The 12380-nt window shown below is 36.5% G+C and overlaps 1 protein-coding gene across 1 annotated transcript; it reads right to left on the bottom strand.

The window, feature by feature from the left end:
- Positions 1–4183: 4183 nt before the first annotated feature.
- LOC306770156 (uncharacterized protein) lies at positions 4184–7292 on the bottom strand. The gene is made up of 2 exons (XM_079258979.1): positions 7229–7292; positions 4184–5610 (listed from the first exon to the last, which is right to left on the bottom strand). Exon 2 carries the CDS (start codon positions 5571–5573, stop codon positions 4200–4202), a length of 1374 nt encoding a protein of 457 aa, XP_079115105.1. The 5' UTR covers positions 5574–5610; positions 7229–7292; the 3' UTR covers positions 4184–4199.
- Positions 7293–12380: the final 5088 nt, after the last annotated feature.

Raw genomic sequence — 12380 nt, 5'->3', positions numbered from 1 at the left:
TTATTTAAGAAAACAGGCACACTGTTGTTTGAAAACCCAATAATTAATTAAATAAAAACTCTGTCTTTACTAAGCTCACCAAGTTGCAGTTATAATCTTATATTTTATTAACTTAAACCCTGTGTCTTTAATAGCTTGACTGATTGATTGATAATAAGATAACTTAGGAAACTACCAAGTCGTACTAAAAGAAAAAACAAGCAAAATCAACAACAACAAAATAAATCCCTGAAAATAAATCTTAAATAACTGAGTATTTTTGTTTGTTGGTCGAATTGAAAACACTTTGTGATTTATGCCAAGGTATAAACATAATGATAGGATTTTTAAGGGGTTATCCTATACAGGTTGGGCTTTGAAACACCACTCTGAAATTACAATACGAGTTCAGTGCAAACCCCATAGCAACAAAAAATACAATAACTTATTTTCCATGGATGGGCCGAGTATCTGCGCATTACCTGGCTTGTCACTCTTAAAACCAGACTGCAAAAAAGGGATTGGTTTGAAAGATTTTCAAATGCCATGAAAAGGAATTTCTCACTTTTCCATCAAAATTACAGCAGCCTTTAGTCCACTACAAGCCCACAATTTATTTTTAATTATATGCATACTATTTATGACAGAGACTTTCATGAATGAGGTGATGCAAGTTTATTTTTAGCTTTAGACTATGCTTTAGAATATGAATGAATATATCAGAATTATTTAAACTTAGTGCGATTTAACAGGTGTGCCACATTTTCTGGATTTTATTAATTAAAATCGAAAAAATGATACCACCACATGGGTGGTATCATTAGATGATAACAGTAACATGTTGGCCTCCTCTTGGATTAATATATTTTCTAGAATATATTCATTGTCCAGAAATGTAGCCATTTCCTTTTCTCTACAGGTGTTTAGTTTTTGGTGGTGAAAGGACAGAGTGATCTGTTGATACTGTTGAGACCATTTTAACCAGGTAGGAAAGTTTTGTCCTAAAGCAGCTGTTTAGTCACATAGTTTTTGTTTGCTCTAACAGACCTCATTTCAAACTGAATGGACTCCACAGCTGATCCAGTTCTGCTCTGCAACTATTGTATCCAGTCATGGTTATTGAAACAGAAAAATGGGAAAACAAAAAACCCCCAAAAAAAACATATCAAAACAAAAAAAAAACTTGCAGGACTGCAGCTCTCAAGGACTGAACTTGCCTACAGTTACCTTAAAATCTCCCTGTAGAGATTGATGCTTCTTGGCTTTCTCTACGCAGTTTGCATATTTATCTTTGCCAAATGCATTATGGTAATCGTCACAATTCAGCTCTAAACTTTGTGTGAGCTCTCTTACTGATGCACAGCTGCCCAGGAAAATGATCCATTATTAAAACTTAACATTTTTAGTATTGTGTGGAATTTCAAGGGTTATTGGTCAAACAACTATTTCAATATTTGAGAAGACTGGTGAAAGTTTCTTAGCATTTATCATTTCAGAGCTTAATGTGCTTAAGATTTCATCCCATGGATTATGACCTGGTTTGGTTTTGTAGTTTGTAGTGACGCATCTGTTTAAATACACAACCTTCTCTCCAGCAATGACTCAGGTGCATAGTCCACCAGTGAGGTCACAAACAAGACTGGTGAAGGCGTTGACATCGTAATAAACAGCCAATCACTGTTTGTGTGTTACTTTACATCACAGAGTTATGTAAACTGGACTCAAACAATGGCACAAAACAAAAAACAAATCCAAAAACACACTTTGAGAAATAAAACAGCAAGATGAACAATTTTATTTCAACTGTAATCTCACAAATTAGCTTCTTTAAAACACAAAAATGCAAATATCCACTTAAAATACTTTGATCTCACAAAGCCAGGTCAAATTTAACTTTTTTTTTGTCTTTTTTAAAACAGTCAATCTCTTTGTCCAACTCACAAAGTTGTTAATAATGGTATACAAGTCACACTATACAATGTAGTCAGATAAATGAATGTTTGGGAAATAAATCCAATTTGATTTTATTCCCAAAACATAAAAAAAGAGAGAAAAGGCCTCAGCTACATTTAGAGAAAAACAGTAAAATGGCTCCAACATGTTGACAGCTGAAACTAAATAAGAACAAAGGAGAAAATATTCCTCTTAGCAACAGGAAAGGGTTTTGTCCTCTTGAGGAATGCATGTCATGAACACGAGTGGTACATTCAAAGCTTTGGCAATAAGGCAAAACAAATATGTATCCACGATCAATTGTGAAATGATACTAACAAAAAAAAAACAAAACAAAACAAAACGCACTAAGACTTCACAGAAAGTCATAAAAAAAACCAAAACAAAACAAGGCTTTGTTTCAGGAAGAATCTTGGCCCAGACACTTGATAAGGAAACAATTAATCTCAACATTTTTATGGTTAAATAAAAGTTAAATAAAATCACAATAATCATAAAAACACTGGGAATGGGGTTTAAATATGTCCCACTTTAGAACAAACATCTCTTAATGTTTTGTGTTATTCAAAGTTTTAACTTAAAACTTATTACAGCTGACATTTTGGCCGTCTAAGGGCAGAAAAATGAGATGGGGGCATGACACTTAAACGGATGGGTAACAAAATAAAGGAAAAACCACATAGACACCTATACCAATAACACAAAAACATGAATATGTTTTTGTTTTGTTTTTTTATACGATTAAAATCAAAACTTTCCCATTTTAAGGCTTCAAAGACAAGTTTTCAATCATCAGTGTGAAGTTACTGATGACATTACACTGATCGGTCCAGGCTGTGGTGGACAAGTTTCTGACAATCAGCACCTTCTGAGACAAAGCCACAGAGCTCAGCCCACAAAGATGATTTAATGTTTGACTGGATGCCAAATGAAAGATTTTTCAATATGATCAAAAGCTATTAGAGGGTGTTGTAATCAGAGTAACGAGGACTTTAATATAGTGTTTGGCCATCAAAACAGCTTGAAAATCTGAATTCATTGACGTCCCAAGCCCCAAAGACACTCCCATCATGATGATTATAATAAATGATAACCATGTTGTGATTTAATGTGATATTTTTTTCTTATGCATAACAGAGCCAACAAACACCCAGCATTGATCTTTTCCTTTACTTTGCCACCCATCTCAATGATCACATTTAAACCCGATGGTGAAACAGTCTGACAGACAAAAAAAATCATCGCAATAATTTTTCTGATTTAATAACAGATTCAATTGAAATTGTGTATCATATCTGGCAACTCTTCTACGATATGCCAAATATAGACTCTTAAAAAAAATTATTTTCAATACTTTGATATCAAAATCCCTTTCGTCTCTCCTCCTGTGCAATATTACAATATTTTGATATAGGTGTATACACAAACCTAAACTCAACAGAGTTTTGGGGGGAACTTTACATTTGCTTATGAAATATCTATTACAAAAGAAAAATAAAACAAAATAAGAAAACTTACATTTTTTGCTCAGATGAAGCCATTAGTCATAAAGAGAAAAGCTACAAGAAATACTGCACTCACCTACAGAAACCTGTTACAGTTTCACTTGTTTTCTTTGATTTTTACCAACATTTGTATTTTTTTTTCTCCCACCCTTCCAAGTCATTCCCCATTGACTGCGTTACTATAACTAGACTCACGACACTACATCTGAAAGCTGAATGAAAACTGGAACAATTAGTCTAGAAAAAAAAAAAAAAATCACCTCCACATGCCAGCTCTAATAGAAGAGTAGGCTACTAGTTCTTCTGCTTACTGGTGACAGAAGTGTGTGGGTGTACATACATACATACATACATACATACGTACACACACACACACACACACACACACACACACACACACACGACCAGTCAAAAGTTTGGACACATTTCCCATTGGATTTAAAGGGAAAGTGTGTCCAAACTTTTGACTGGCAGTGGATGTGTGTATACATATGTACACACACCCACACACACATATGTGTGTGTGTGTGTGTGTGTGTGTGTGTGTGTATGTATATATATATATATATATATATATATATATATATATATATATATATATATATATATATATATATATATACACATATATATAAAAGAACGGTTGAATATTTAACCAACTGACAAAATGTTTTAAAAAAAAGTTATTTTCAGGACAAGAATGTATTCTGTGTTTTAAGAGCAATAACTACACCTGCTTTTTTGGTCAGACTGGATCGTTCATCAAGCCTGGTCACTAATATCAAAGCTTACATCCTGAACAATGACAGTGTCTTCAGTAGCCTCTCCATGTTTGATGGGTATCGTTTCCGTGTTGGGCTCCATCTCCCTTGCTGCCAGCTTTGCCTTATTTTCCATCCCAACATCGGCCAAATCGCTCCCTGCTTTCGAGTGGTTGGGGAGTGCGCCGTCAAGCTGCGACTCACTTCTGGCTTTGTTTTTGTTGACCGAGCCTTTAGGGCGTCCTCTTTTCCGTGGAGCATCATTTTCATTTCTTAGGGAGCTTGGGGGACGGCCTCTTTTTCTCTGAGGTTCGTTGTTGAGGTTTTGTGGTGTGGATGGAGATGCTGGCAAATTCTTGCGGAGGTGAGCACCTTTCTTGGAATCTGACTTGCGGGGTCGACCGCGACCTCTGCGAGGTGTCGCTAGAGGCCCTTCTGGAGGGTCAACGCGTGGGTATTTCCTCGGCCTTCCAAGAGGTTTCCATACTTTTGGCCTCTTTAGCTCCTCCGGTGAGGGCAGAGGGTATTTCCTCGGTCTTCCTCGTTTGCCTGGTTGCTGTCGTGGCCGACCACGCTTTCTCCCTCTCCCACTGAGGACCGATACTTTTGGAGGCCGGCCTACCTTACTGAGCACCCGATACGCAGGGGGTTTCTTATTTAAAGATCCTTTGGGCCGACCTCTTCCCCTCTTTACTGGCTGGGAGCCCAATGTGCCGAGACCGGCACTCCTCTTTTCTGTATCTTTCTTGGGCCTTCCCCTTCGAGGTAACAAACCTCTTTCCCCCTCGCTGCTCACCAGCCTGGGTTTCTTATTGAGAGAACCTTTCGGTCGACCTCTTTTCCGAGGTGTCATGGAACTGCTCTCTTCCTCGCCTCTTATTTCTGACTTGCGCTTTGATCCTTTTGGGCGCCCTCTTTTTGGTGCATCAGAGCCACCGTTCAGCAAATCTTCAGCAGCAGCCTTCTCAACTTTAGCTGGTTGTTTTGGCCGACCTCTTCTCCTAGGAGACTGTTCTGTTGTTGAACTGTTTTGATTTCTGCTCCGATTCTTGGACCCCTTGGGCCTTCCTCTAGCCCTGTGACTTTGCACTGAGCTGCTGGTGGGGTCATCTCCTGATTTTTGCCGCCCTGTGTGTTTTGTTCCAGAGAGTCTTGGACGCCCTCTTCCTCTTCGGGGCTGCACGGGCTCACCATTGGAATTAACTGACATCAGCTCTGTGTTAACGTCTGTAACACAAACCTTCAGCTTCTTGGTACCTTGTGGCCTCCCCCTCCCCCTTTTAACTGGACTGTTGGACAGATGTCCACCGGCCTCTCCTTCACTGCTTATAGTATCCCCTTGTTCTGTCTCGGACATGGTGATTTCCTCCTCCATACTGTTGCCTTCAGCTTGGAACGCTGTCAGTCTGCACCTGTTCAATGACAAAGGAATAATTATTTATTTTTATTACATTATTATAAATTATTATCACTATTATTATTCTCACCATTATTACACAGCAGAGGCTAATATTTAAATCTGATATATGCTAAAACATTTATAACAGGTTTATGGATGAGTGTACCAAGGCTTCAACCATTAAATGACAAAAACTTAATATTTTACTGAGACTAAATAAAAAAATGAAAAGCTGGTCTGTTTTTCTTATTTTACAGATTGAAGCCAAATAAAAAGGAAAAAAGTGGTTTGCAGTTTTGTTGTTATGGGGATTCTTTTTTTTTTTTTTTTTTAAAGAGTCAGAGAAGGGTTGTTAATTTTCTTTTAAAAAAGATACTAATTAAACAAATAAACACATATTTCTTGAGAAATTCAAATAGTTAGTTCCTGCACCCTTTATCATATAAAATCCTAAATGCACCAGTTTCTATAATTGGTGTCATTTTTGTCCTCTTTGCTAACGAGTATGCTCAATTTTCCTAGAAACTAAGAAGTCATCTGGGCGTGCCTTCGGTCAAACTTAATCACTCTCTGATGGATATCAAGGCAAAATACATCTAACAGTCTGATGCATCAGTCAATACAGTGTATAGCCAAAAGCGCTTGGCCAAGTTCCAAAATGAAAATGGCCACAAAACAATTGGTACCATCTGTGCAGTAAAATGGAAGAAACACATCACAGAGAGGGAAGAGAATTTTCCACAACATCTTAAATATAGTGTTGCAAACATTAAATGTTAAAAGGCCACATACTGAAATTTCACCCAAAAGCAATTGAACAAAAATAAAGTTTCTTAACTACCAATATAAGATTAATGTGCTCAGTAGACATGAAGAGAAAATATTAAATACTTAGTTTTGCTCTATTTAAAAATTGTATCATTATAACAATAGGATTATAGAAACAAAAAAAAATGTCCATGCCAATGCAGATGTACCACATCCAATTAAAATGTCTAGCTAAACATTTTAAAATATTACATTTTAGTTTTATGTGAATTTGTCTTTCTATTTAAAAACGTGTTTATTTATTATTACTATTAATATTTTCCCTATCCTTCTATGTGAAAACGAGGTAACGACGCTCTCTGCTGGCACAACAGCGCTTTAAAGGTAGACCGGAAAGTATCAACAAGAAGCCAAGTTCCCATTGGGTTTTCACGGCGCGGTCTATTTCCTGGACAGCAATCTTGTAACGGCGGGAAAGTGAACCAGCAATGGAGTCCTATTAGTACTATCCACAAATAACAGCTACGTGCAAAAAGCATTAATATTGCAATGTCTTTAGCAAATGCTTGCAGTCTAAAAAAAAAAGCAAATTATTAAGAAAGGCGTTAAATATCCTATGATGTGGAAGTGCATCTACAAAAATGCTATTATTTACATTCAGGGCCTTAAAATATTGCTGAGACTATGGAGCAGATTGTTTTCCAGGTAATAGTCAGCTTCTAAATCGACGGCGATGTATAGAGAAGCTAGCGGTGTGATGACAAGAAAACGCTGCAGTCAACGAAGTACACGTCTCGTTTTAAAGTAGTATCCTGTAATATTTTTGTTTAATTTTTCATAAAATATTGATTCAGTAGACATACCGTAAAGTGAAAGTGCGCGTTTATTGTTGCTGTGATGGCTGTTCAAAATTTGCGACCGCTTCCGGTCGTCCGTGATGTTTGGTAGGTTCTGAAAGAAACCACAGCTTAGGTTTTATGTTCCGGTTGAGCTCCGATGACTGGAGGAAATCCGCTGGTTCCTCTTTTTGTTTGTTTGTTTGTTTGTTTGTTTGTTTTTCCTCCCCACATTGCTATCTTCATAACAATACACGCCTTTTACTCCTTTTTTTAAAAACAAAACTTTATTAACAATAGGACATTACAAGATATAAAAGCGGTACAGAACATGAACAGGGACAAAGATAGAGGATCAGAGAATACAGAGTACAAAGTAGTATATGCTTTTCAATAAATGTTGAACAGCAGAGATAAATTTGTGATTTTAACAGCTTTCTTATTTTTAGTATGTTTTATTGTTGTGAGGTATTGTTTCAGTTCTTTTGTAAAGATTAAAATTAGGGTTTTTTATTTGAGAATTTACATTTATGGATGTGTTATTTTGCCGGCAAACAAAACTAAATTGATTATATAATATTGGTCTGATTTGGCAGAGTTAAAGGGGAAAAAAAGCCAAAAAATACATCTTCATATACAAGAGTGAAGTTCCGGTTCAGATTTGGAACCAAGTTATTCCCTTTTACTCCATCCTTTTTTTTTTTTTTTTTTTTTTTTTTTAACTGATTTTCTGCGTAAGATCATTAATGCCTAACTGAATCTGGCTGAACCAGTAAAGCACCTACAACTGTGAGAGAAATTATACATCTAACACGGACAATGTTAAAGAAGAAAGAAATAGAGAAACATGAAAATGTTTTTCAGTTTAAATTTAATCGAGCATTTGGGTATTTCACTGATGTAAAGGCATTGCTTCCCCAGTCTGATACTGAACTTATCTCAGCTCTGCCCCCTAGAGACAAATTCAAAAACTCAATACTTATTACACTTCAAGTCCAACATGCCAGGTAAATGAAACTTTAGACATGCACACTTTGCCGTGTAGAACTCAATAAAAATATATTATTTGTTAAATCACATAATATTATTAATATGATCATAATACTGAAACCTAATAAGTAAATAAGGGTTGGAATGTTGACAGGGACAAAACCAAATGACATTATAATCAACAATAAAAGAGCCAAGATCATCTTGAGAAGAATTTATTTAAAATGTGAGGGTTTTAATTAAAGATGAAGAATGTGTGTACTCACTGCTGCCTTGTCAACATACGCTGTGGGAACATACTATTTTTTTGGTCATTCGATGATTTTGTCAGCTATTCATTATTAATTCCTCTAGAGAAACAGAAAAAAAGCAGTGAGGGAGAGGAATCTTTTGTTGCAGTATAGATCACAGTTCATTATCACGTTAAACTAGAGCTGTGTTTTGTTCTTTTTTGGTGTCAGTGTGAGCTACTTGCATGCATGAACATAAAATAATTAAACAGCTACTATAGTTTATTTCAGTTTAAAGAAAATTTTACTATATTTATATGTGGGAAAATAAGTACAATAGAAATTACATTTTATTTTAGGATCAGATAATTAGGTTTTAAGCAAAGAAGGAACAAAGTTCTTGTACTTAATTCACAAGCATGAACCATTATTTCTATCCACTCAGCAATGCTGCTACAGTCTTACATTGTATAGCTTGTATCTTATGATGCTTATATTTGCAAATCTTGGAGCCGAGTTTATGTAACACTGTGTGACTGATATAAATGAAATTTCAAGTTTACGCCCTAATTGCACGCCTTGTTATGTCTTTTATGCCTTTACTATTAATTGTCACCGTAGCAGTGACTTATTTAAAAGGCACAACATCTGTACGACCTGACAGTGTTTTATTCATGAAGTCACTGGACTCGGCTAATGGTTTTCATTTCAAAGATTTCTCATGGGAGAAAGCACTCTTAAGAATTCATAAAAACAGTTTGTAATGCACATAATCTAGGAATATGTTTATGCTTACATTTGTATATATTTAAAGTTGGTATGCATGTGTGGTATGACTGATTTAGAAGTTAAACTACCATGAATTTCCACGTTGCAAGTCTTCTTTCAGGTCGTTTAACCCACATCTTTACTATGAAGTCCATCTTGTCTTTATCATGCTTTTACATAAATGGCGATCATGTTGTCTAAGAACAAAGGCAGTGGGATTTAAAAGGATAGAGGAAGGAAAACTAGAAAGAGGCAGATTATGTTGCACTGGGTTGTTGGATAAGGGGGTGGAGTTTGAGGTCATAGTGAAGAGACCAGCATCAATAAGAAGAATGCAAGAGAGGAAAAATAAATATGCAAATGTGTTTATTTGTGTGTATGTGAGAAAGTGTGTGTTTTTACGTGTGTGTGAGAGAGAGAGAGAGAGAGAGAAAGAGAAAGAGAGTAGGGGAAAGACAGAGAAAAGCTGTCAGTTCAAAGAAGGGAAATAGAGGCTGAGAGACAATGACAGACGTGGCCGGAGGAAAGGAAAGGAGCGTTTGAGAAAGACAACCCCGGAGAGACTGCGCACTGAACCCGCTGCCCTGTCTCAGCCCTCCTCCTCCTCCCCCCGCCTCTGTGCTTTGCCATGGTTACCAGACAGGGCTCCCAATGCAGCCAGTTAATGTGTTTTTCAGCAGCAGGAGCGAGCTGGGTACTAATGTGTCTCAGTCTGTCTCCTGCACAATCAATATCAACTGTCCTGGGATGCACAAATACACATAGGGCGGAAAGCCAGGGAACACTGAGCCACCCTGGCTGGGTGTCAGGGCGAGAGCCTCCGAGAAGATCATGTTATTTTCACTTCATTCACCTGGGAGAGTGTACTTGAGCTTTCTGCAAGATGAGAAATTTGATTTGAACTATGCTGACATGTGTTTATCTTATGTTACACTTCTGAGTGGATAAAAAAAAAAATGTATCGTATGCTACCAATGTGGCATCAGACGAGTAAAAAAGGGTGATTATATATATATATATATATATATATATATATATATATATATATATATATATATATATATATATATATATATATATATACATATATATATATATATATATATATATATATGTATGTATATATTGTATTGTTTTTATTAAACATAAAGTAAATAAAGTAAATCTAAGAAATAAGGTTTATATATATATATATATATATATATATATATATATATATATATATATATATATATATATATATATATATATATATATATATATGTATAAACCTTCTTATTTCTTAGATTTACTTTATGTTTAATAAAAACAATACAAGTTTTTAACAGTTTATACTTTTTATTATTTTATTAGTATCAATATACTATAAAAACACCAAAAAAATGCAAATCATTCATTAATTCATTCAAACCTGTAAACACATAGCTGTTGCACTCAGTTGATACCTCTGCTTGTATTGTAATCAGGAATAGTTTATATTAAATTTCTACTTAAAAGAGAAAACATAATTTGAATAATCTTTCATAATTCAGTTAAATCATACAAAGTTTCAATCATACAAAATAATAACAAAATCATAAAAATATACAAACAAATGACACCAACTTAGTCATATTAAACAAAAACAGATACATGCAGTAGAGGTGAAGAAGTGTTAAAATGTCTGCAACTGATTCTTAGCTGCTGTCAAAACCCTCCCAGTCTGTGGAGCCTGGAGTGATGTAATTTTCACAGCCTCTGGAAACAGATTTTAAAATCCTGTGTGAGTCATAATATCGGGGTCACAACCCTTGGCTGCCTTTTTATTAAAACACCAGTGTTCAGTGCACAAAGCCAGCCAAAAGATACTGCCCCCTTCTGAAAAGCAGACGGTCTCTTTCTCAGTTTTCCATAACTGGAATATTTGACTCTAGATGCTTCTCACCAGTTGAGGTGCCTCGCTTTGTGACTGAAGCTGAAAATAAGGCAGATTTTTTTTGGTTGTGGGTGTCATGATTTTAACATCAATACAGGCTGCAGAAATAGAAGTCGGTTCGTCTTTGGCATTTATTTTTGGCTTTTGGAAGCAAGTGTGTGAAACTTTGTTCCCAAGGACCTCACCTGTGACCTTTCATATCATCACAGGTTAAGGGTCTCAGGGACAATGAATAACACCAAGTGGAGCATCTGGTGATCAGCGACACAGTCAGTCTCGTCTCGTCCAGGTAAACTCCAACACGGACACTTGAATGTTACAGGAAGCTGTAGACGTTTCTCATTAAAAGCTACTGGTGCACATTTCTGCCTGAATATGTCACGTTTGTCCGCATTATTTTGTTATGTAAGCTCAGTGAGATTAAACTTGACATAAAACTTTCATATTTAAATTTTAAACTGTGCATAATATCTAACAATAAGAGGGAAATAATCACTAAATTGAGAGAGTAAATACATTACATGAGGTGATTGATGTGCTTCGCTCTGATATATTTCATCTTGTGGCGTCGTCATAGTCTGGACTGGATCACGTCCTGTCGAAAGAGCCATATTTGGTTAGAGTTCATACCTGAACATACAAATATCCGTTCACACAGTGCTATTTAAAAGCTTTTGGGGCCCTTTCACTGTCTTCCTTCCCGACATCGCCAGCGCCTTTTCGTCAGTGCAGGTCTATGCAGTAAGACATTCAAACATCTGTCTGCCCCCTGCTGACAGGCAGACAAGCTTTTGGAGACAGACACGTGCACATGGAATAATCTTCTTGGACTTGAGGATGGAATAAATATACATTAAGCTCCAGCAGCGCGATCATACATTTTATACATACATTTGCATCCGAGTGTGCAATGTGCACAAGCATGTAACATCCACAGACAGCTGTGCCTGGAGCCGCAGATAACACTGTCGTCTTATATTTCCTACAGGCCTTGTGATCTCGCAGGATTATGCAATCGTTCCCCCATGACAAAGATGTTCAGCCTTAAGGGAGTAATGCTGATTTACTCTTTCCCAGACAAAATGCGTGTCACACAAGTCTGACACTGCAGTTGCCACATGACAAATATGAGCAATGGTTCAAACAACTGCTACCCAAGTGGAAAGCTCAGTTTGCAGTGCACCAGATGACAGCTGCATCATCTGCCAACAGCCCAGAACATGTCCTGAGTTCACACAGTCTGTCTCTGGTCAGGTGCACACACATGCAGGCAAAC

Source organism: Telmatherina bonti (genome assembly GCF_933228915.1).
Source record: "Telmatherina bonti genome assembly, chromosome: 19".
Classification (NCBI taxonomy): domain Eukaryota; kingdom Metazoa; phylum Chordata; class Actinopteri; order Atheriniformes; family Telmatherinidae; genus Telmatherina; species Telmatherina bonti.
Note: the sequence above shows the minus strand (reverse complement) of the source record. Positions and strands in the feature narration are given on the sequence as shown.